The sequence below is a fragment of the Ursus maritimus genome (genome assembly GCF_017311325.1).
Source record: "Ursus maritimus isolate PB19 chromosome X unlocalized genomic scaffold, ASM1731132v1 scaffold_X1, whole genome shotgun sequence".
NCBI lineage: Eukaryota > Metazoa > Chordata > Mammalia > Carnivora > Ursidae > Ursus > Ursus maritimus.
In genome coordinates, this window is record NW_024423319.1 from 84,604,538 (window position 1) to 84,630,419 (window position 25,882).

Consider the following 25,882-nt stretch of genomic DNA (forward strand, 5'->3'; position numbering starts at 1 on the left):
CTTTTAAGGGCCTGTGTGCTTGCATCGGGCCCCCTGGAAAACCTTAAGTCCATCTACAAAACGCCTTTGGCCATGTAACATAACATACACGCTCCTGGGATTAGGACATAGAAATCTTTGTGGTGGGGGGGAGGGGAAGTATTCTGCTCCATGTCTGAAAAAAACCATAAGCTGTTCTCATTACTATAATGACCTAAACTTTGAAAATTTGTATCTTTTAACAATAAGAATGGAATGAAATGTAACTCTGCCCAGAATGCATTATTTATTAGTTCTAGAAAAAATATTTCAAAAATAGGATCTTTTCTCAGTCCTCAGTTCTTATTCTGCTTTTTTTTGTATTCATCAGATTTGTCCTCGTATACGTATCTGTCTGTGTGTCTTCCCCTCTAGAAATGTGCTCCTTGAGGGGCAAGTGCTAGTCTCATTCCTCTTTGTGCTTCTGGCACCCAGCATGGTGCCAGGCACACAGTAGGTGTTTAATGAATGCATAAAAATATACACTCACTGTTACTTCCTTAAAAAAATGGGGATGAGGAAAGTCGGTGATATTTTCTTAAAGGGGCTTCTCTATTAATAATGTCAACAAAAGGTTTAAAAATCCCTTGTGTTACTCATAAAAAGAGAGAGTATAATGGGGGTTACCAGGAGCTGGGGGGTGGGGGAGATGGGGAGATGTTTAAGGATACAGACCTGCAGCTAATAGATAAATAAGTTCTAGAGACCTAATGCACACCATAGTCAATATAGTCAACAATACTCTATTATAAACTACGAAGTTGGTGAGAGAATAGGTCTTAACTGTTCTCACCAAAAAAAAAAAAAAAAAAAAAAAAGAGAGAGAGAGAGAGAATTATGTGAAGGGATACAGATGGTTGCTCACGCTAACATGGTAATGGAACCACAACAGAGAAATGTATCAAACCAACACATCCTACCCTGTAAACTGACGCAATGTTATATGTCAGTTACATCTCAATTTAAACTTGCCCAGAGTCATACAGCAAGACTATGGCACAGCCAGGGGTAGAGCTAGGATCTGGACCCACATAGCTTGTTAAGAAAGCCTGTGATGTTCATACCTATACCTCTTGGCGTGCTCTGTTGCCTTTGAAACATTTCTCAGAGAAGCCAACCTTGTACCCAGCCTTGAAAAACGAATAGGGATTGGCCAGGTAAGTGCTGTAGGTGGGAGAAGGTGACCATCTGAAAGGATGCTCCACATTCTAAAAGCTGCCTGAGCTAAAGACATGGGGCGTAAACCCTCCTGTGGGAATGCAGGTTTGGGGGAGTGGGTCCCCATCTTTTCTGTGGGCAGCACATAAATGGAAATCCAAGGGTCTGCACATGCAAGTTGGAAAGGGGGCTCCCTATTGTAGGATCTGCCTGCACCCGCACTGACCCCTGCTCAGCCCTAGACTGCTTGGAGCAGGACGGGGACCCCCAGATCCCGTCGCCGAGCAGCTATTGGTTGTCTTCCAGGTCAGCTTAAAAAATTAGTCCCATTCCACAGACACACCCTGATTTCTCCAAGGCCACCGTATGTGGATTTATCTACGTTCTTCCTGTACCTAGTCATGCTTCTGGCACCATCTCTTAGAATAAGAAGTTGTTTAACACCCCTGTTATGAAGCTGCACTTTTTATTTGCTCAGAATTTACCCCTGGTAACCTTTCGGGGCTGTCTTTTCATTTCTTACCTTTCTGAGGTCCCTTTATCTTACTTGTGGACTGCAGGCATAGCTCTCTGTCGCCCGTGAAGACCTTTTGTTAGTTTGCCTTCAGAAAAGAAACGTTTCCTTGGCTTTCCTCATTTTAATGGTCCTTCCTGGGGCTTATTAAAGTCTCCTGTAGCTTCGTAGAGGTGAGGTGGTGGGAACTAAAGTGTTCCAGGTGATGATATCCCATGTGGTTTGGCAGAGATTAGGGTGACAGAATCGGCATTTGTCGTTTTTATTGCTGTGTTAGGGGAGAAGCGGATGCGCTTGACATGGGGGGACTTGGCTTGTGCCTGATGGCTTATAGTGTCCTTCCTGATGAGGAAAGTCACCGTGTCAGTTTCTTCTTCAGTAAGATTCTCCAGGCACTTAGAGCCACGAGCTTAGAGCCTACCACTTTATAAAGAAGCATTTAATTTTTCCATGAAGATATTTGCCCCTCAGAATGGTCATCCACCACTTTTCCACTCAGTCAAGGGGCATTCTGAAAGCTCCCTCGAGTTGTCATTAGGCCAGCAATTAATTACCCGAAGGAATGATCGTGATCTGCAAATGGAGACATTTCTGTGCCCTTTTTCTTCCAGACAGTTTATAAAAATGTGAAATACAGTTGGTCTCTGGGAACTTTCTCTCTCTCTCTCTCTCTCTCTCTCTCTCTCTTTTTTTTATTTCCTCTTCCCCAGAAGGGCCCATTTAACCAAGCCATTTCCACATGTGTCCCTAAACATTCTTCAGATACCCTAGGGACTCTGTAAAAATAACCTTTGTTATTGGAAACATCAGAAATTTAAATAGTGCCGCTAATTTCCCTCCCTTTCCTTGGCCCTGCGCTCTCCCTTCTCAGAGATCTCTGCCGCGCACTATCTCAGTCACAGGTGGAGCTCACACCTGCTGCCACGTGGAGCTACTTGGAGTCGTGGCCCATCTTGCGTTTGGCTCTTGCCAGCGACACCTCGCCCGCAGAATTGCCTCTCCCTGTAACATTCAAGGGGGTGACAGCGAAAGTGGCCGCGCTTCCAAGCAGTGTGTACTTTCAGAGCGGGTCGTCCAGCAACACAGAACTCCAGCGGTGCCCTCCGGTTGCCACAGCCAGTCCGCTTGTCCACAGTAATTGTGCTGCTTCTAATAGCTGCACCGAGCAGATGGCCCAAGCCTCAAATGAGTGATTTTGCAAGTCATTTTGCGAATTAAATGACGGAGGCCGTTTGAGTTGGAAAGGAATGAGAGGAGTAACCACTTGAGGGCAGCTGAGAAAAAAAGAATTGCGGGACCCCTGGGTGGTGCTGTCGGCTGAGCGGCCGACTCTTAATTTCAGCTCAGGTCCTGATCTCGGGGTCAGGAGATCGAGCCCCATGTCGGGCTCCATGCTCAGCACGGAGTCTGCCCGAGAGTCTCTCTCTCCCTCTCCCCCTCCTGGTCGTGTGCTCTCTCTCTCTCTCAAATAAATAAATAATTTTTAAAATGATAGAAATACTAGTTCTGGCCCCATTTCCCTTGCTCACTGCCCCCACCTTCCTAAAGCTGTCAGGGCAACAAGTTACTGCACAACCTGGAAGGCAATGTAGACGCCTCAGTGAGGACCGCCAAGGCCCCAGGCTGACCCGTCAGGGAGCGACCCAGCGTGACTTCCCCAGGCCAGCTTTGCGGAGGTGTGGAAAGCTGGTTTTATAGAAGCTTTCTTTAATATTCCCTGTAGACCAGTGTGGGCCCGTTAGGGTCTACACTATGTTAGCGTAATCAATCCGCTAGAAGGCACCATGAGGAAAATTACAGTAAGAATGCCAAAAGAAACTTGCTACTGCCGTGAGCTGATCTGCCCACAGACATAACCTCGCCTTTTTACTTTGGGGGTTGACTTGTCTGCCTTTTGGATTTATTCAGTTTCTTTCAAGGTATTACTGCCCGGTATTTCGGAAACTTTGGGGATACAGGATGTTTGACTCTGAGCTCAAAATCTCTAAAAGTTATGGTTAAAAAAGAAGCTTCCCCCACCCCCCACATGCACCCCCATTTCAATCCCTTTTCTGCAACTAAGCATCTGTCTCGTTGTTTGTTCCTAGGATGGTCCAGGTTCTGCCAGAGGAAACCGGACAAAGCAGGAGAGTGCGTGGCTGTTCAGGCTGTGGTACAGCTTTGACCACAAGTATCCTTTTCGGTGGCTTCCCTGTATTTGTGAAAGCATCGATGATGAAATTCTCTTGTTGTCTGTGAATGACTTCTGATGAGTGAGGAAGACATGTGCTTGGTACAGGTAGAGTCAGTCCTCTCTTGGGCCACATGCAATGATCATTCGACCACAGCTCGTCCTGGAGAACATCTCTCTGGCCAAGATGGGTGTTTGTAATCATTAAGGTAGCCAGCCCACAGCCTGGCAGACTCATGTGGCTCTTCGGAACTTTAAGTCTGAGGGAAATAAGCCTGTGTAGGTGAATTAGTTAAAACTACACAGCGAACCATACTGTGGTCAGGAAGGGTAGTAGAATTTGGGCAGTTAATCCACATGGGGAAGATAATTCCTATTGGCCGAACGGAGACTGGAAAAGTCTGATCCGTGCCTTAACTGGGCCACTTGCAGGGCAGACTCTGTTCTGGTAAAGCCACCTGTTCTCTGGTGAAAATTAAAAATCCCAAAGTTAAACTTCCATAATTTAAGTTGACATAGTGATCAAATGGGTAGGTAGTACAAAGTTTAGAAACTTTTAAAATGTTAAGAATTTTATTGAAGTGTAAGATACATTTGACAAAATCCAACATCCTTTCATGATAAAAAAAAAAAACCTCTAAACAAATTCAGTATACATGGAATGTATGTCAACATAATAAAGGCCATGTGTGACAAGCCCACAGTCAACACCATACTCAATGACAAAAAGCTGAAAGCTTTTCCTCTAAGATCTGGAAGGAGGCCCACTCTTGCTACTTCTTTTCAATAGAGTATTGGAAGTCCTAGCCAGACAGAGCCTTCCTTCCCTCTAGGCAAGAAAAAGAAATTTGATTCTCCAAATCAGAAGGAAAGAATTAAAATGGCCTCTGCAGATTAAATTAAAATTAAAATTGTCTCTGGAGATGACATGATCTTTTTAAAAAAGATTTATTTATTAGAGAGGGAGAGAGTACGCAGGGGCGGGGAGGGGCAGAGGGAGAGGAGAGAGAGAATCTCAAGCAGACTCCCTGCTGAGCATGGAGCCTGACGCAGGGCTTGATCTCAGGACCCATGAGATTATGACCTGAGTTGAAACTAAGAGTCAGATGCTTAACCAACTGAACCACCCAGGCGCCCCCACAGATGACATGATCTTATATATAGACACCCCTAAAGACTCTACCAAAAAACTCTTAAAACTAATAAATTCAGTAAAGTCAGAGTATATAAAGTCAACATGCAAAAACCAGTTGCATTTTTATATGCTAACAATGAACTATCCGAAAAAGATATTAAGAAAACAATCTCAGGGTGCCTGGGTGGCTCAGTTGGTTAAGCGTCTGCCTTTGGCTCAGGTCATGATCTCAGGGTCCTGGGATTGAGCCCCACGTCAGGCTCCCTGCTCAGCAGAGAGCCTGCTTCTCCCTCTCCCTCTGCCTCCTCCCCACTGCTCACACGCTGTCTCTCTCTCTCTCTCTCTCAAATAAATAAATAAAATCTTAAAAAAAAAAGAAAAGAAAACAATTCCATTATGATACCATCAAAAACAATAAAATACTTAGGAATAAATTTAACCAAGTAGGTGAAGAACTATGCACTGAAAACTAAAAAACACTGATGAAAGAGGTTGAAGAAGACACAAATAAATGGAAAGCTATCTGTGTTCATGGATTGGAAGACTTAATATTGTTAAAATTCCCATATTACCCAAAGCAATCTACAGATTCAGTGCATCTCTATAAAAATTCTAATGGTGTTTTTTAAATAAAATAAAAATGATTGTAAAATTTGTATGGAACCACAAAATGCCCTGAAGAGCTAAAGCATCATGAGCAAAAAGAACAGAGCTGGAGGCATCACACTTCCTGATTTCAAAATATATTACAAAGGCATAGTAATCAAAATAGTACGGTAGTAGCAGTAAAAAGATACACAGACCAGCGGAATAGAACACAGAGCCCACAAATATACCCTCACATATTCAGTCAACTCATCTTCAACTGGAACTCGTCTTACACCACTCACAAAAGTCAAAATGGATTAAAGACCTAAATGCAAGACCCGAAACCATAAAACTCCTAGAAGAAAACATAGGGGGAAAGCTCCTGACATTGGTCTTAGCAATAAGTTTTTGGATTTGACACTACAAGTACAGGCAACAAAAGTAAAAATAAACAAATGGGCCTACATCAAACTGAAAAATTTCTGCACAGCAAAGGAAACCATCAACAACATGAGAAGACAACCTGCAGGATGGGAGAAAATATTTTCCTCAAAATATTAAAAATAGATCTACCATATGATCCAGCAATCCCACCTCTGGGTAGATATCCAAAGGAGATATCATCACTATCTTAAAGAGATCTCTATGCTCCCATGTTCATAGCAGCATTATTCTCAGTAACGAAGATAGGGAACTAACCTAAGTGTCCATTAGTGCATAAATGGGTAAAGAAGACGTGTGTGCGTGCGTGTATATATAGTGGAATATTATTCAGCCTTAAAAATGAAGGAAATTTATCCATTTGGGACAACGTGGTTGAACCTGGAAGACATTATGCTATGAAATAAGCCAAGCACGGGAAGAAAAATACTGTGTGATCTTACTTACGGGTGGAATCTAGAAAAGTCAAACTCAGTAAAAGAGCATAGAATGGGGGGCGCCTGGGTAGCGCAGTCGTTAGGCATCTGCCTTCGGCTCAGGGCGTGATCCCGGCACTCCGGGATCGAGCCCCACGTCAGGCTTCTTCGCTGGGAGCCTGCTTCTTCCTCTCCCACTCCCCCTGCTTGTGTTCCTTCTCTCGCTGGCTGTCTCTCCATCAAATAAATAAAATTTTTTAAAAAAAGAGCATAGAATGGTCGTTGCCAGGAGCTGGGGAGTGGAGGAAATGGAGAGATGTTGGTCAAAGAGTACAAACTTTCAGTTATAAGATGAATCAGTTCTGGAAACGTAATGTAAAATATGGCAACTGTAGTTAATAATCTGTATTGCCTACTAGAAGTTTTCTAAGGGGGTAGATCTTAAGTCTTTGCACCACACACACAGAAAAATGGTAACGATGTGAAGTGATGGATATGTTAATCAGCTTGATTGTGGGAATCATTTCACGGTGCTCACATATCTAAACATCTCCTACTCCTTCATACATGCAGTTTTTTTGTCAGTCGTACGTCAACGAAGCTGAGGGAGGAAGAAATTGATTCTTTGAAGAGCAACAAGAGTGATCTCCAAAGTCTCTGAATGTCTATTGTAGTGACTAGGATTTCTACTTGTTTAGTTTGGAGGGAGAAACTAAGAACAGAAGCAGGCACAAAGCGTCGGAAGAAGTAGATGCGGAAGGTGCCCATGGATCCTTCTAGACCTCCATGAATAATCAGACAAGAAAATGTGGGCTTTGGCTGCATCAAAAGAGGGTTCCTCTGGTTGGGAATGATCTCCACAAGCCAGCAAGAGCAAGTGTGGTACCTCCTTCACGGAACCGGCCTGAAGATGGACTAGACGGGCTTCCAGGGTAAGACCACACACAGCTCAGCGCACACACAGCTCCCTTGTTGTTCCCGGGGCTCCTTGGAACCACAGAAGAGAGATTTTGGACTACTCGCCAGACCGAAGATAGAGGGAATTGTAGCAGAGAAAACTATAGCCCAAGACCAAAGTGAGTCTTGAGCCAGTTTGTCTCGATGATTTTTTTTAAAGATTTTATTTATTTATCTGAGAGAGAGAGGGAGAGAGTGAGAGAGATCATGAGCAGGGGGGAAGGGTAGAGGGAGAAGCAGACTCCCCGCTGAGCAGGGACCCTGACGCAGGGCTCGATCCCGGGACCCTGGGATCATGACCTGAGCCGAAGGCAGCCACTTCACCGACTGAGCCACGCAGGCACCCCTGTCTAGGTGATTTATGAAAGAATGTTGTTAGTAACAGCTGCAACAGGCACTTCCTGTGTCCGCAGATCAACCTGGAGCTGTTAATTTTCTCTTCAAGCCATAGCTTTCTAAAGAAAGTAGAGATACTACCTGGGGAGGGCTTGATAGAGAAACAAACAGATCTTGAGGCCACCAAAGATTTTTCTCCCTAGAGTAACTCCCCCCCACCCAACTTTGGCATGGTCAGATTCCCCACCTGCTTGACGAACTGAGAAACTGAGTAAAGACATGAGGGGTGTGCCAACATAATGAATTCCTACATATGTACATGTATGTCCTATATATGTACATATATATATACACATATATATTTTTTCATATATATATATATATATTTTTTTTTTTTTTAAGTAAACCCAGCACGGGGCTCTGACTCATGACCCCGAGATCAGTTGTATGCTCTACCAACTGAGCCAGCCACGTGCCCCACCAAATATTTATTTTTTAATTTTTCTAATAAGAGCCTTAGAGTTGAAAGGCTTTTCCAGTCACAATGTAAGAATAGGTTATTAGAAAAAGGAGCAACCAAACAAGAAGAAACTCTTGGAAATTAAACATAAACTTTCTGAAATGAACCCCAAAATGTAATGGATAGTTTAATTACATGGTGGAGACCATGAACTGTTGATCTGGAAGATGAAGCTGAGGGAAAAAAGAATCTGTAAGAATTCAAGTGCAAAGTCAGAGATGAGCGAGAGAAGAGTTTCAAGATGTAGAGGCCAGAGCCAGGTGGTCCAGAGTCCTTTAACAGAATCTAAAAGAAGATAGAGACTATGGAGGAAAAGAAGAACCAAAGAAATAACGGAAGAAAAAAAATCCGTTGGCTAAGGGAAGATTCTCGTCTTCAGAGCGGGAGAGCCCACCTGGTATGAGTAGCATGAATAGATACACTGGAGCATTCCATAACTAGGGAGGAAAAGCAGGACTCGTCGAGGCTTCCAAAGAGAAAGACTGGTGGCCTTTAAAGAGAAAGAATCAGAGGTGGCAGTAGCAAAACTGAATGTTAGAATAAGCATTGTCAGAGTTCTAGGATGAAAAGAAAAAGTCTGAGCCTGGAATTCTACACGCAAGCTGAGTGGGGAAAAAAAAGAGGGTGGCTTTCAGACATGCAAGAGTTGAGAAAGTTTAGCACTGTGCAGACTCTCTAAGAAGGGGGAAAAAACCACCACCAACATAAAGATCAAATAAAACCAAAATCAGACCCAACTAAGGGGACAACATTGAAGAAGTAGTAATTTTTTTATAACCGAGAAGTGAACAAGATCAAAATGAAATTAAAAGAAGATCTTGTATTTCACAAGACACTCAAATGTTCTCTTCTCACTAACAAAGTTTAAATGACACTGCTTTACATGTCCTTTAATAGTGTTCTAACCACCTGGGTGGCTCAGTTGGTGAAGTTTCTGACTCTTTTTTTTTAAGTAGGCTCCACACCCACCACGGGGCCTGAACTCACAACCCTGAGATCAAGACCTGAGCTGAGATCAAGAGTTGGGTGCTTAACCAGCTGAGCCATTCAGGTGCCCCTAGTGTCTGAGTCTTGATCTCAGCTCAGGTGTTGATCTCAGGGTCATGGGTTCAAGCCCCGCATTGGGCTCCATGCTGAGCGTGGAGACTACTTTAAAAAAAAAAATAGCGTTCTAACCACTTTGCTTGGTTACAGTGAATAATACTCATATAATAATATTATTAGAAATGCTATTTAGTGGCTTTTAACATTTAGACTCAATCCATAGACAAAGTATAGAAGATTTACCTACCAGTTATAAAATAGAATACGAATGTTATATATGTGCAATATAAAATGAATTGTAATCAAAATTAGGAAAATCTTGAAAAGCAGATGCAGGAGTATAAATGAATTAAATGTACCATGCTTCATAGGAGGGAGTTTAAAGCCCCCGACTAAAGTTTATAAATCAAGAAATAGAAAAAATGTATTCTAGCGGTGTGTGCGCACACACACACACACACACACACACACACACACACACGGTGGAATACTATTCAGCCGTAAAAAAGAATGAAATCGTGCCATTTGCGACAACATGGATGGCTCTTGAAGCCATCGTGCTAAGTGAAACAAATCAGAGAAAAACAAAGGCTGCATTGATTTCACTTATATGTGGAGTCTGAAAACCAAAACAAACAAAATCCAGATTCATAGATACAGACAACAGATTGGTGGCCACCAGAGGGGAAGGAGGTTAGTGGAGTGAAATGGGTGAAGGGGATCAAGAAGTACAAACTTCTTGGGGCGCCTGGGTGGCTCAGTTAAGTGTCTGTCTTTGGCTCAGGCCATGCTCCGAGGGTCCTGGGATCGAGCCCCGCATCAGGCTCCCGGCACAGTGGGGAGCCTGCTTCTCCCTCTCCCTCTGCCCCTCCCCCTGCTTGTGTGCTTGCACTCTCTCTCTCTCTCTCAAATAAATAAATAAAATCTTAAAAAAAAAGAAGTACAAACTTCCAGTTATAAAATAAATAAGTCATGGGAATGCAATGTACAGTGTGGGGAATACAGTCAATAATATTCTATTAATTTTGTATGGTGACAGATGGCAACTGCATGTGCTGAGGTGATCGTCTTGCAGTAGATACAAAGGCTAAATCACAATGTTGTACACCTGAAACTACAATAATATTGCATGTCAGTTATATCTCAGTTTAAAAAAGAAGTCTCTGTGAAGTTGTAATGGTAATTACCAGAACAACTGGGTAGGACAGAGACTTGATATTTCCTTTTTGCCCTTCAAGAATTTGCATATTTAAAAATCTGTATGTAAATAGGGTTTTTTTTTTTTTCGCTTTTAAAGAAGTCGTTAGAGGGCCTTTTGTATTCGGGGATGTGAGAACTTGGCTTTGAACTACCCGGGGCAGGACACGGAAAGGTAGCCTGGGGTGCCCACGTGCCTCTGCATCGGTCCTTATGCAAGTGCAGCCGGGCTGTCCGCTTCGCAGCTGCACTCAAAGCAGCCGGTAGGCCAGTAGGGGCCATTCCCAGAAATGCGGCTGGAGGACAACGGTCAGAGGGGGCTTGCTCGGTCTCGTAAAGAGGCTCAGCAGAGCCCACACCTCGTCCTTTGTGGAGTCATTCCCTACGAGAAGGCTACCCCAGGGTCTTCCTTCCGTGTCCTCCCAGAGAAGCCTTTTTTCTCTTGTGCTGCTGCAAATACTGATGGTGCTCAGAGCCGTCCTCCTCTGGGCTACAGGTGACTAGGGTGCTTTCTCACCCTCCTTTAAATTCTCTCGGCCGTTCCCACCGCGGAGGTGGCCGGGTGAGTCCCCACCCTTGCCATGCTGCTGGGGCTGGGGGTACCAGGCGTCCGGGCGCGGTCATATCATGACCCGTGCTTCGCGGTGCTTCTCACACACGCTCATGCATTTGACGGCACAGATACCCCCAGACAGACAAATCCTGAGCTCTCCGAGCAGTTGAACTTCACGTTAGAGTGGTGGTCTCCACCGAGGGCAGCTTTGCTTCTCAGGGGACATTTGGCAATGTCTAGAGACGTTTTATGAAGATTTTATTCATTTATTTGAGAGAGAGAGAGAGAGAGCATGAGAGGGGAAAGGGTCAAAGGGAGAAGCAGACTCCCCGCTGAGCAGGGAGCCCGACGTGGGACTCAATCCTGGGACTCCAGAATCATGACCTGAGCCGAAGGCAGACGCTTCACCAACTGAGCCACCCAGGCGCCCTGTCTAGAGACATTTTTGTTGTCACGCCTGGGAGAGGGGTCAGGGGTGCTCCTGGCATCTAGTGGGTAGACTGTCCCTACAGGGCAGGACAGTCCCCTACAACAAAGAATGACCTGGCACCCCATGTCAGCAGTGTCGAGGTTGAGAAGCCAATACGCTGTCTCCTGTTGCCAAAGTGTGAGCTGGCTGTGGGTCCCAAGCTGGAATGCTGATGGAAACCAAAATCCTCATTCAACATAATGAGGAAGGGGCCTTCTGCTCTAATTAAGCCAATATTCTTTTTGCCTTAAAAGCGGAAACCGCCAACCTGAGAGTTGACAGTGAACACTGAAGGCTGGCAGGATGGTTTAATCTTTGATTCAGACTGTTGCAGACCCCAAGGGTTTTCTGTATCATGCTAGTAAAATGGGGGGGAAAGAGGCCTTTTGTGGGTAGAAGGCCGGATGACTTTCTCTTGGGGATTTCTAAACATGTTTTGTTGGGTGTGTGTTTTCTTTGCAGACGTTTTTTCCTTCATTCTCTTTTTAAAGTTACTTGAAGCCCATCCTCACACACAGCGGCCCCCCGTTAACCACCACGCTCCCAGCCTGGTGTGGCCTGCTTGCTCGGTGTCTCACCAGTCCCCAGGTGTACGACGTAAGTACGGCACGTGAGGGGTGTTTTCCTGCTCACTGCGCCCAGACGTGTGTTCCCTAGGAAGAGGAAACCTGTTGCCTGCAAGCCTCCAAATCCACTGGTTTTGCTTCCCTAAATAAGACGATTAGAAATGGCCAACCTACATCTGTTGAGCTGTTCTGCACAGTAAGAGAGAAACCGTGTTCCTGGGCTGTGGGGCCCTGTCACGTCCACAGCCGGCGTATGGTAGAGAGAACACCGGATTTGGAATCAGAGCAACTAGATTCAGATCCAAGCCCTGAGGCCATTTGAGTGTTCTGTGCCTTGGTTTTCTCATCTGTAAAGCGGGCCTAGTTGTACAGACTGGCGGTGAGATTAAAGGCAAAGGTACAGAAAAACACCGTGAAGCGCTAAGTGTTTAGCAAATGTGAGGACTCTTTTTGTAAATGTGTTATTTACACTGATGTGGTTAGGTCCTTTCCGCTTTCAGATTCAGACTTAGCACAGTGTGAAAAGAATATCCACACTGGTGGGCATCTGAGCTTTGGGGCTGACTCGTGAGCTCCTCATGTGGGTTGCTGGGCAGAGGGGTGCAGAGACCGAGCAGCTACCCACATCGAAGGACCGGAGGAGAGGGGAAAGGCCCTTCTTGCTCTCTCCTCGGCCACTCTAATCATCTGGTCACGAACACGACCATTATACCCTAGGAGAGAAGAACTCCTTAAATTTGCGTAGAGCTTTACAGCTCACAAGGCCAAGTTTATTCTCTTGGCCATACGGTAAATAAGTAGTTACTACAGGATTTTGGAGGAAGAAAGTGCCAAGGTCCCAGGATTAGTAACGGGGCAGAGCTGAGACCCTCATGCAGGTTTCAGAGAATTCATAAATAACCTGCAGTTGACTTCATTAGCGTGGAGAAAGCAGAATGCAAAGCCCAGGTCCGAGAGAGAAGACCCCTGACTGGGTCAGTCTAACGGGGCGGGGCAGCGGGCTTGCGAACGATTGTTGGCATTTAGGTGGTAGAGAGGGGCAGGGGGCATAGCTGGGCGGGGGGCGCTGGGGCGGAGGGGAGCAGTGGTCTGGTGTGCTCACGAACAGCTTTATCAGAGATGGGGCGACTTGGTCGAGAAGCAAGAATCCCTCCATGCTGCCCCTATTGCTTTGGGCTGGGGTCCTGACCAGGGTCTCAGCTGCAGACAGTGAGGCTCGCTATTGTTAAGAAGAGTGGGACTATAGAGTCTTTGAAAAAGTAATTGAGGAAGCCAAAGGTGAGAGAGCGGAGGGGCCCCCTGCGGGGTTTTGAGCCCCATGATGGTCTCAGGCTGGGCTGTTCTCACGTGGCTGTTTGACACACTGTGGTCCTCACCCGTCATCTAGAGGGTGTTTGTACTTTTAGGTTAGTTGGGCGATGTTGAAGATGTTCCTTATTCACTATTTGGACTAACTCTAAACCGCTCAGGTTGGATACCCACCTAGAAAACAGGGGTCTTCCATTCCTGAAAGTGACCTCGGGTTATCTAAAACAGGCACATTCCTGCAACACACGTGTTTGCAGGGTAATTCGACGGCATTTTCACGCAGCCTTCAGTGGACAGCTGGTTGCATAATATACAAGCCTCCAGCTTAACAAACCTTTGTTGCTCGTGTCATCTAGAATTCGAGGAAGCGGATCGGTTTCATCATCTGCATATCACGTTCATTAAGCTCTGATTTGGAAATCCCTGTCCACTGGGTTTTACGATGTCCTTGTTTCGGGTACGATTTGTCCAGGCTTGTGAGTTTCGTAATGTTTCCAATCTTGCTTTCTCCTGTCCGTGAATTTGAGCCCTGCTTCCCACTGCCAGGGGTCAGCACGGGCCACTCAGGGGCTGGGGTCGGGGGGTGGGTACCTCGGCTGGGCTGCTGGAGGGGGCGAGGCTACATTTGCAGCATTTCCCTCCGAACAGTTGCTTCACATTCCCCTCTGTCCTCGAAAGAGTAAAATGCGTGCCAGGAGAGTGTCCCCCTGAAAGTGGGGGAGCTAAGAGCCCTGGCTGCGGTATTTTGACAGAGATGAAGGAAAACATTACTTAGTGCTCGCATGCGTGGGAGAAAGGGAACGTGCTAAAACAGGGAACATGATCTCATTTGTTGTTAGGAAAACTATTGCGGGACAGATGGAGCCTCAGGACTTTCTAAACACTGATGGCAGGGAGGAATTTGGGGAGTTTGGAGTGAGTTTTAGAATTACGGTCTGCCTGAGCAGAGAATTCTTGCTCAGTTGCACATTTGCACCCTGCCTTGTTCCAGCAAGGATCGGAGGCCACCAGCAAGCCGAGTTGCGTGCTTGCCTGTCGAAAAAGCCGGAGCATTGCTTTAAGTAGAGTCACGCTGTGGAGCGTGGAGAAGCCGACATCACAGAGAGCAATGCAGAAAGCAGGCTTAAGCTTGTCACCAGTGAGCGCGCACAGACAGGCTGGGACAGGAGAAGGAGGGCAGCAGACCCACGCGGCCCCCAGGCTGGAGCATTGACAGGCGCTCCTCTAGTACCCGCTGTGGCTAAGCGCCTCCAGGAAGGGTGCCAGGAAGAGGGTCACCGTGCTCTGCTGGTTTCTCACCTGGGGGGGGGGGGCAGGCATGCCGGGCAGAATCTGCCCGTGGCCTTGGGCAGGGGGCTGCGGGGAGGGGTTCCGTGTCCGCGTAGATGATGCAGGGCTTCAAATGCACTCTGAAGAGCAGATGGGAAATTGAGAGCAAGAGCAGTTTAGCGGAGCATTCTGGAACCGAGTTGGCTGTTTGTGTCTGACAGATGTGCAGTGGGGGCAGCAGGGGAGCGGAGCGCCCTCGTTTTGCTAGTGCACCCCATTAAAGGGTGAAGGGTCGTGTCTGACCCGGCGCGCCTCCTGAGCTGCCCCACGGCCGCCGCTCGCTGCGCCCCGCCCGGCCCTGTGTGCTCCGCCCGGAGGCTTAGCCTGAGCTGCCGGCCTGCTCCTCCTGACCCCGTGAGTGTTCACATCCTCCCCGTGGGCGAAATCCCACCCCTGCGTCCTACCAGCCGGACGGTCTGCGAATTCCCCAGGTTCCCGGCTCAGGTCGTCTCCGGGGCCAAGAGTGTCCTTCACAGGCAGGGAGGGGAAGGGTCCGATGAGGGCCCCAGCGACCTCCTGGCAGGCCCGAAATACGGTCAGGAAAACACACCTTCCCTCTCGGAGGGCTTCCCGTCGGGGGTTCTTCTGTGGGTTCAGGAAGGAGGTCCTCACTCTGCTCTGGCCCCGTCCCTCGGCTGCCGACTAGGACACAGAGTAGTTCGGATGCAAACCAGGTGGGCTTAGGGCGGTTTGGGTGGGGCGGAGGCCCACTCACAAGACCTGCCCAGAGAAGAGGACCAAACCTCTTGGCACGTTTGCCCCGCGACCTTCCCCCTCCTTCCTTTGAGGGTTGGGAAGCTGAAGGCCCGGGCTGGCCTCCCTTTCTTCCCTTTTGTCGCTAAGCCCGAGCTGTCAGGCATTTAAAATCAGAGCTGCTTCCTGGGCTTCGAAGCCCTGGTTCGGACAACGGTGCCTTACCTGGGCGAGCAGTTCGACAGCCGGCATCCAGTATCCAGGCCAGAGGCTCAAGGCCGGCAAGTTTCTCGAGCCCCAGTTCTCAGAGGCGCGGTTGAGGTTGGGGTTGGCTCCAACCCCAGAGGAGATCAGTCTCCCATTGGTTGTTGTCGCTCGTTGCCCTTTTCAGAACCAAGAGCCGCTGAGAGAGGAAGACTCCGATTTCATCCTGACCGAGGGCGACCTCACCTTGACCTACGGGGACAGCACAGTGACTGCGAACGGCTCCTCAGGCTCCCACACGGCCTCCACGAGCCTCGAAGGCAGTCGGAGAACCAAGAGCAGCTCGGAGGAGGTGCTGGACCGAGCCCTGGGAATAGGAGACCAGCCGGTGTCAAGCCGGGGCACGCGCCTAGTGTTCCCCCTGGAGGAAAGCGCTGACTCCCCGCCAGCCTGCGGCGATGGGGCGGCCGCCGGTGTGGTGAGGACGGCTGCAAGCCCCAGGGTTGTCTGAGACGGGGCACTGACTGAGTCGAACTAATGCTTCTGTTTTACTGAGGTCTGAAGCTCTCTTAACATTTAAAATTTCACCCAAGATGCAGATGGTGGGGCTTAGGTGTCTCTCAGTCAAGACAAATGCAGACCTATTCCCACTTTTTCACATAGTAGTCACACAAGCCAACAAATAGCATGCTTCAGCGGTCTAACTCATTCACCTGCGGCGTCCGAGCGCCGGTGTGGCAGGCGTGGGGGCCTCCTGGCAGAGGCTCCACGTCCGTGCGCAGCTGGGCAAGCCTAGCCGGCTGCAGGAATAACACAGGGTGGGGCAGAGCAGGCTAGAATGATCCAGAAGGAAGGCAGCTGAGATTGGACCTCCAAAGATGATGGGAAGCCAGTGGTCAGCGGGACAGAACTCAGGAGGAAGCAATCTGAGCGGAGGCCCTAGCACCAAGGGCTGCGGGATGGCGATCCCACGTCAGGCTTCCGGACTCTTAGGCGCTACCTGGGTTTCCCTGTGACTGAAGGTGGAACTCCATCCATGAACATTTCAACATGGGGAAGGAATCAGAATTCCTTCTCTGGAATCTCAGAAAGTAGCTACTGAAATGTTTAAAACCAAAGGCAAAATCGTGTTATACTGTTGGGTTTTTAAATTAATCTGATGGGAGAAACTGTTGAGAGATGAGGACGAAAAGCAGTCAATTCTTCAGGGCTACCACTGAGATATCTACTGTGGGGTTTAGGAATAACACCAGAATTTGTGGGATCCTTCTATCTGGATTAGAGAGCAGCAAGGAGCCTAGGAGGTAATAGGCTAGTCTTCAGAGGGAAAAAACTACACTGCGAAGAAAATTAACCGCAAAACACAAAACACAAGATTACTGTCCTAAAGACTGAGTAGAAGTCCCAACTCGAGCTGCTAAATGCATGAGATTTCAGCGGCCGGGTGAGGAATGAGAGGCAAGCCAATGGAACTGAGCATTGTTCAATCCAGTGGAAGGTTCCGCCTGCTATGAGATTAAGAATCCAGATGTCTTAACACCGATGCTGTGTAGCGAGGGCCTTTCTCGTAGGTGGGGAGGCTCGTACCAGCTTAGTGTGTGAGCACGGTTTGAAAGTTAGGTTTGTAGTTTGGGTTCTCCGTGGGCGAGCTGTTCTACCTGCCCACACTGTGGTAGGTAAAATACTGAGAGAGCTCTTGGAAACCAAGTTTGGAATTCTCCCTGTGTCTCTGTGGTATATTTGAAAACCCAATCTCTTAAAAAAAAAAAAAACCTTCATAAAATGTGGGCACTTTTCTTCTTGGGCTGAACAAAATAGTGGCCCGTCGAATATCCTAATAATGAAACCAGCCATTTAATCTTCTTAACTGACCTTTTTAATGGTTGATATTTAGATAAGACATTACACTTGCTTTTGTGCTAATTCAATGCAAAAGAGGCAAAAATGTTTAAGTTGAGCGTAGGGAAATTGCCGATATGGAACCATTGCATATGGTTTGATATAATTAAATGACTTTTATTCCCCTCTTTCCTTTTTCTGTACCCTAAAGTCCATTTTGATTTTATCATGGGCATCCCTGGGCTTTGTAAGCAACAGCGAGCTGAACCCCCCTATCTCACCCCATAAGGCTCCGAATTACCTAGGCTAGTGAAGGACTTCACAAACCTCTGAGCCAGAGTCAGAAAAACAGCTTTTTAGAGAGCCTCAGGGCGGGAGGTCATTATGTCGTGGGGGCAGAGTGCAGAGAGCGGCTGCCAGGCTCGGCATAGGGGCCCAGAACCAGCACGAGTTTATTCAGTAGCCTTCTCTCCCTAACGACCAGCCATGCGCAGAAACTCGGCGAGGCTTCTGTGTGTGTGTGCTATTTCAGAGGTGGAGAGAGAGCTGTGGTCAGCTCTTCAGCTGGGTCTTTATAAAGCCTTGCTTCTCTCTCCTGTTGCTTACGTATTTCATCCGGGAGAAAGAAGCTAACAGAAAAGCCCTGGGAGGGGTCTTGAAAAGAGCCAACCTCGTAGAACCACGCTGTCCTCATTCAAGTCAAGGCTGCGTTGTCATTTTGGTTTTCCAGGATGCTTTCAGCAAATTAATAAGAAATTACCCTCATAAGGAGGAAACATAATCAGAGTTCTCCAGCCTAGTCCTAAATCAGTCTCTAGATTGTTGTGTTTTCCCCAAAAGGGTCCTGTAGTCCTGACTGCAAACGTTTTATTCGGACCTACTTCAATTTAAGTAAATGGAGATTTGCCAAGATCAGAATTTTGCTGGGGTTGTATGATTTGGTTGATTTTTAGTCAATGGATCAGAGTAAGTCACTGACCTATGGTCCTAATTTTTTGTTGCAAGATGTGGAGAATAATCCCGACCTTACCAGGGGTCCCGGCAAATGAGTCTGTTCGTCTAAATGCTTCCCACCTCTAGACGCTTTATGCCTGTGCCGAGAGGGAAAACTAGATGCCATGAAGCCCCAGACCTTCTAACTCAAGGCCAACCATCTGCTGCCAGTCGGGCCTAAATCAGATTGAAACTGCTGAGTGCATCGAATTTAGCCTCTCACACATGCTCCGGGGGAGGGGATGTTCCAGAACATACTCAGGTGAAGTACAACTGAAAACATCACGTTTGAACACCGTAGTGCAGGAAAGGGAGAGACGGGTGACTTGAGTGGATGGACAGGTAGGTGGAGGGGAGTGATTAAAAACCTGTCCTCTTTGCCCCCTTTCGTGGAAAGAAAAGGGTTTGGTCTTAACTGAGTGAGCTGACTCTCCAGTCCGAAGGCTTTGGAGCGGTCTTTTCAGTACAACCTGGGATTAAGCGAGTCCCCCTTTGCAGTCCAGTCAGCTTCTACCTTGTCACACTAGCTTGTCCCCAGGCCGAATCCCTGCTGGACTCCTCAGGAGGGCGTGGGCCCATTTAATGCCCGACGGGGCGGGAGGCTTGTGACCTCGCAGCGGTCAGCCGTTGGTGCTGCCGACTTCTGGGTAGGGCGAGGGGAGCCGCGCAGACTCCAGCCGTGCCTTTTCATACTCTCTTTGGGGCTGCAAGGACACCTGATCTTGGTCTCCTGGAGAAGGCAATCTGCGCTGGAACGAGGCTGCAAATACGGGAAGAGGCGTGGCGAGTCCATGGCCCCTGCCCATCCAGGGCGCTCGGGGAGCCCATCCGGCCCCGATGCCTTGCTGCCCCAAACCCGCACTGCGCCATCACATGTTTCATCAGGCGGAAGCAAGGAGCTTTAGGCTGTGCTCTCTAGACCGGAAAATGCCCTCTGTGGTTCGGTGGACAAAGGAGGGCTCTTTAGAAAAACCTGAAAAGCGTTCTCTCGGCTGTCCACTAGCATTTCACTCGAGGTGACTTCCTTCCAAAATAGAGGCCGTCTCATGACACACATTCCCCACCCCTGCCCCCAGTTCTCTCTCCTTCTCTTTGTCCACAGGGGAAGTTAATGTCCCGCCTGTGTCAGACACCTTAATATGAACAGAACAATTTCTAAACGTAGAAACACCACTGATGCCCTGAGGGGGACCGGTGGCAGGCAGGGCCGACCGAGCAACTCCGCAGAGAACGCCTCCTCTTGGGCCCCTGAGCTGGGTGTCCGTTGTGAGCCGCGAAGCGTGTATCCGAAGCGGCCTTTCCCATCTGCCATGAGATGTCGGCGGGGAACGAGGGCTTCGGAAAGTCAGCTTGCTGATTCAATAGAGATGCGACTTCTTATACTTCGGAAATGGGGAACTTGGAGTTTCGTGCGGACCTCTCGCTGCTGTGGATGAGTTCGTGGGGGGTGTCACATGCGTTCGCGAGTGGCACCACTGCGTTCTGATCTCTCGTGCTGGCCTTTCTCCAAGTGCCAGATGCCACAGTCGGCTACGGTTAAGGTGAAGATTCTAGTGGCCAAGAGTGGAAAGCGACCCATCCGACGCTGCTTTCACTCTGGTACCGAAGAGACCTTCTGCCTTTCTAAAACCCGGTAAGGACAATATGCAGAGGAACACTCCAGAAAGTGATGCTGGTCTCTTAACTAGGAAAAGCAAGTAGGCTCTTTGACAATCTTTTCAAAACCAGACCTAGAAATCAGCCCCCCGTTTCATTTTCATAAGTAGGAGCTTTTTTTTTTAACTAGCAAACGTGTCTTGTCACCCAGTGCGAGCAGAACTCAGTCAAGAGCAAAACCAAAGTTTTTGATGTTAGTTTTATTTTTGTAAGCAGGGGTAGGAGCAGCGCCCACACGGAACACACAGGCAGCCAGTTGTCTGCCACATGAGCCTGGGAGAAGTTGAGAAGGAAGGTCTGCCTGTCTGGCCACGTTTTGAAAAGCCCTGAAACGCACAGGAGAGTCCTGAAGAGGCCGCCTTTTAAAAAAGGCTACCCCAGGATGCCACATGTCAGGATCAGTGGAAACTTCTGGGGCCTGTGGATGTGGAGGGACTCAGACTGAAGGAGGCTTGTAGGCAGCACGAAGAACTCTACATGTGCTGTCGAGCACTGCAAAGGGGAAGAGCCCAGGGCTACTGGGTGACTGTCCACGGCTTGAACATTTGGGAGGTGGCCTTCTGTCGCCACGGTTCCAGCTGTGGGCTTCGGGAGCCGAGTGATTTCGGGTGTGGGGGTGTTATGTCTGTGGATTTGGAATTTACTGCCGAAATCCGTGTTCAAAGCACGACTTCAGAGCAGGACCACATTCTCCCAGGTTGTCTTTTGATTTTTTACATAGACGACATCTGGTCCTTCTCACTAGGAAGTTTCACTCTGTCCCATAAGATGATTAAATGGGAAGGCCACCAAGATTCATTTAATAGGTGAAAAGCAATTTTAAAAATAGGATAGGATAAGATTTAACAAGGGATGATAAATGACCTTCTGCGGAACTTTTTATAGAGACTTACACAATGTAATCGGGAGAATTTTGTCTTCTATTTCCATTCATCAGTAACAAACCGGTGGTTTTATAAAATTAACAGTATAGTATGTTACATAAATAAACATGTTCTATGAAATAAAAAAAGTATGTTGAACTGTGAAAAAGTGAAGACTTGGAGTTATCAGAACCTTTGTGTGCACTAAGGAAAACTGCAGTTACGCCCAAAGTGCTACCTTTCCAGCATTTTACTTAACGTTTGCCTTTGTGTATATGTTTAGATTGATATTGTAAAGCTAGCTACATGTTTTCCTGCCGTTGACTGATATTTAACACATTTTTCTCAAAGCTTTTTTTTTTTTTTTTTTACAAAACTCAAAATAAAAAGATTAACTGGCTGAAGCTAATCTTCTTTTGCATTTAAAAGTATCGTCTGTTAGTAAAGGAATGCAGTGTGATCCTTTCCTCAAGTCTGTTCCTTTCCCTCACTGGGAGGTTCTGTGTAGGTGGAAGCTATTCCTCTCCAGCTACCCAAGACTCGGGATTGACAAATTAAGGCTAGCCAGCCCTCCGGACCAAACCCGGCCCACCACTTATTTTGTAAATAAAGTTTTATTGGAATACACTAGGCTCCTTCATTGGCATAATGTCTGTGACAGCTTTCACGCAGCGCTGAGTCATCGTGGCAGGACCGAGCAGCGGTTTCGTGTAAAGCCTGGACCATTTCCTATCTGACTTTCTACAGCAAAGGAGCTTGACAACTGCTGATTTAGGTGCTTGAAACTTGAGTTTGAAAACAGGGCCTAAAAATCACAGCAGCAGACTTCTGGGATTATTTACATGTGCCTCGGGATTAGAGAAAACGCTTTAAATCTGGTCTGTGTTGTGACTTCTGGCCTCGCGTGTCGGGAACAGACTTTGAGTGTTGGGTAATTGCTAAGATTCTTGAACTCAGTAGTTTCCTTGATAGTCTTCATGTTCCTTTGTAGGTGACGAGCTTTCCCTGAACCACGCAACTGAACTTCATCAAAACCTGCATCCTAGCAACCAAACAAATCTTGTCACTAGCATCGCCTCTGGAGTCATTTAATAGTATGATCACAAAAACACCAGACAGAAGAACTTGAAAGCAAAACGTGTTGTCAGCTCATTTGGGTTCTCCCACCCCGGGAGAGAAATTATTCTTAAAAATTGGTTTAGGGGCAGGTGTAGGGGAGCTCTTTGCGAAAGAGCTGGCGAGTCAGGTTTCAACCAGTAGCACTCAGACCTTTTATTTACTATTAAGGAATTTAATCAAGATACACAGGACTGCACTGCCTTATTCACATTGATGTTTTGTCCAGACACCTGCTGCTGCTGGAAATGGTACCAGATCGCGTCTCCCTTGGTTCTGAGAACCTCCGGCTGGCTACGGCTCCAGCAGAGGCAGGTTCAGGCTGGGGCGAAGGCTCTTCCTGTTGTCTGGCGCGTGCGTTATCCACACGCTACTGTCACCTCCTTACTGCAAAGCGTCGTTTCAGCCAGTGCGCCCGATCGTCCTGTCACAGCTCGCGCTGTTCACTGCTCTGCGGGCGCCCAGCAGCTGGCCCAGCACGTCCCGGTCCCGGCCAGCGTGCGAGACCCGCCTCCACCGTGTGGCTCCTCCCGGGCTGGGGCGACACGCTGGCGGCCCGGTTGACGCGGCTGACCTGGAAGGAAAAGGAACAAGGGAGCGTTGAACTTCCGAACACAGAACTCCGAGACAGAAAGCCTGTTGCAGTCTGCCGACGAAGGCCTCTCGAGAGCGGAGCCTACTAATCTTCCTTCCCTAGCTGCGTCCTCCGGGGCTGGAAATCGCACCAAACCCACAACTATCAGTTCTGCTGTGAGGACAGGCCGGAGAAAATGTGACCAAGAGGGATCTGGTGAGGATAAAGACAGGAAACAGTGAGCCGTGCTTTCGCAACTGCTGCTGGGGCTGGCGGGGGGGCACCCGGTAAGGAGAACAGAACATTCTGAGACCTGCTGGGTAGAGTGGGGGGCGTAAGCATCCTCCTTTGCTCGTGCTGGCTCACACGTGCCAAATAAATCACGCCGCGAGACGAGCGGAGAGCTCCGTAGAGCGGGCGCTGCATGAAGGGACAAGCCAGCTCTGCCCTTTGGGGCACCTGAACTGTGTTCCTCTTTCGTTAGACACACGTGCTGCTACGGAGCGAGCGAGTGGGGCGGACTCGGCACCTGCCACCCGCTGCTGGCTCTCTGCTGCGCCTTCCTCTCTTGCCGACACGTGCCGAGCGGAGCGTTCTTTTCTAATGTGGTGACACTGCCCATCAGCTCAAGAGGACTAGTGATGCAGAGTCTGGGAAAGAAGCATTTTCAAGATGGTGAGAGCGGGGGCACCTGGGTGGCAACGGTTAAGCGTCTGCCTTCGGCTCAGGCGTGATCCCGAGCGTTCTGGGATCGAGCCCCACATCAGGCTCCTCTGCTGTGAGCCTGCTTCTTCCTCTCCCACTCCCCCTGCTTGTGTTCCCTCTCTCTGCTGGCTGTCTTTATCTCTGTCGAATAAATAAAATCTTAAAAAAAAAAAAAAAGATGGTGGAGCGGGCAATGAAGATTCACGTTAAACAGCTCATTTCATAAAATGCTCTGAGGCCTTTCTATGACCCGTTAGTATTGTTAGTGCAGGTTATTTACATCAAGAAAGAGACCGCCAGGTCAGGATCCAGTATAATGTAATTTAATAAAAACCAGTTTCAGAAGGGCTAACTCTGGTTCCAGAGAAGATGGAGTACGTGACATTTCCCCTTATTCCTTCCACAAAAAGTGTAACTAAAGTCCCCAAACATGATACATGTGACAAAGAGAAGACTCTGAAGGGTGGGGAAAAGAAGGTGGACTGACTATGGACGCGGAAAGGAGGGGCAATAGATTGTGAGTTCCCTTGGTTTTCTTCTACTTCCCCCATATCCTGGAAGAGACACATCGAAGATGCCAGCAGGCCAGAAATCAAACAGTCACAGACCAAAAAGCCCCAAGAAAAGCCCGTTATCTCTAAGCCAAAGGACAGAGACGGTCAGCCTAGAAGCCAGAAACCAAGCACCACACACACAAAATCCCCTCTCCTGTCAGCAGAGGCCTAGCGGAAGCCAGGACTCTAGAGTACCACCCCCTCTGGCAGTAACCTGGGGCGGGGATGCACCCCTTTCTCCACCAGCAGTGTGGGTGGAGGCCTGCTAAAGAGAAGATCTAAATAAAAATTCAGAAATTCAAATGTATCCCAAATATTGGGACACCATTAGAAAATCACTTGTCAAACCAATAACCAGGGAAATTTCGACTTGAATGAGAAAGGATAAGTGACAGATGCCAACACTGAAACAACAAGAGATCTAGAAATTATCCAAGAAGGATTTTAAGCCACTCTCAGCAATATGCTTCACTTAGCTATTAGGAACACACTTGAAACAAATTAAAAAACAGAAATTCTTGCTAAGAAAATATATACATATATGAACTAAATGGAAATTTTGAACTGTAAAGTACAGTAACCAGAATTTTAAAACCTCACTGGATGGACTCAATGGCAGAATAGAGATGACAGAGTAAAGAATTAGTGAATCTGAAAAGAGAGCTATGAGAAATAGGCTCATATAAATAGCAGAGAGAAAATAGAGTGAAAGAAGGATAGAACAGAGCCTCAGGGACCTGTAGTACTACAATAAATGACCTATTCATTTCATCAGAGTTCCAGAAAGAGAAGGACAAGAGATGGAAGCTAAAAAAGTACTTAATTTCCCCAAATTTGCCAAAAGACATAAAACCTACAGATTCAAGGTGTTGAGTGAACCCCAAAAGAAAAACACAAAGAAATCTACACCAACATACAGCAAAGTAATCCAACTTCAGGGAAGACAAAAAAATCTTGAGAGCAACTAGAGAGAACTGATGCATGCCTTACGGAAACAATGTGATTTGAATGTCCTGGATTTCGTATCTGAAACGGAGGTCAGAGGAAGTAGCTGTGCCCAAGTGCTGAAGAAAATCACTGTCTATGTGGAGTTTATATTCCATGAGAATATCCTTCAGGGAATGAGGGAAATAAAGACATTCTCAGAAGAAGGAAAACTAAGAGAATGTGTTGCGAAGAGAACTGCTGTAAAAGAACCACTATAGGAAGTTCTTCCAACAGAAAGGAAATGATAAAAGAAGAAGGAAATGAAGCATCACAAATGAAGAAAGAACAACAGAAAATAGGAGTAAATTTAACAGACTACTTCTCTTGAGTTTAAAGAATTATGTTTGATAGTTGAGGCAAAAATAATAACACTGTGTGACGCAGTTCTTAACATTTATAGAAAAAAATACTGGAGAATTATAAAGGGGACAGGATAAAGGAACCTAAATGGACATGAAGTTTGTGTACTTCCATTTGAGGTAGTGAAATGCTGAGACTAGTAAATTGTAACTAGTTGCATGTGTATGATCTAAAAAAGCTCTAAAATAAGCATAACAAGAAAAATACTTTAAAAGCTGCAGATAAAATGAAATTCTTAAAAGTGTTCCACGTAAGAGTCGCGAGGAAAACACGAACAGGGAAATGGGAACAATAAGCAGAGGAACAAACAGAAATCAAGTTTTAAAAACGGCAAATTTAGGAGGCGCCTGGGTGGCTCAGTCGTTAAGCGTCTGCCTTCAGCTCAGGGCGTGATCCCAGCGTTCTGGGATCGGCCCGCATCAGGCTCCTCGCTGGGAGCCTGCTTCTTCCTCTCCCGCTCCCGCTTGTGTTCCCTCTCTCGCTGGCTCTCTCTCTCTGTCAAATAAATAAAAAAATCTTTTTAAAAATGGCAAATTTAAGCCCTATAATATCATATACATTAAATATAAAGGGTCTAAATTCACAAATATACAAAAGAGAGACCAGCAGAATGGCTTTA

General features: G+C 47.3%; 1 protein-coding gene across 2 annotated transcripts in view; it reads left to right on the forward strand.

The window, feature by feature from the left end:
- Window positions 1-16,208, forward strand: part of SLC9A7 (solute carrier family 9 member A7) — a 126,995-nt gene extending 110,787 nt beyond the window's left edge. For both annotated transcript variants that reach the window (XM_040632600.1, XM_040632606.1), the window contains 3 exons: window positions 3,778-3,860; window positions 12,008-12,113; window positions 15,804-16,208. In XM_040632600.1, coding sequence (XP_040488534.1) covers window positions 3,778-3,860; window positions 12,008-12,113; window positions 15,804-16,127 — 513 coding nt within the window. In that variant the 3' untranslated portion in view covers window positions 16,128-16,208. The remainder of the gene's footprint in view (window positions 1-3,777; window positions 3,861-12,007; window positions 12,114-15,803) is intronic.
- The last annotated feature ends 9,674 nt before the right edge of the window (window positions 16,209-25,882 follow it).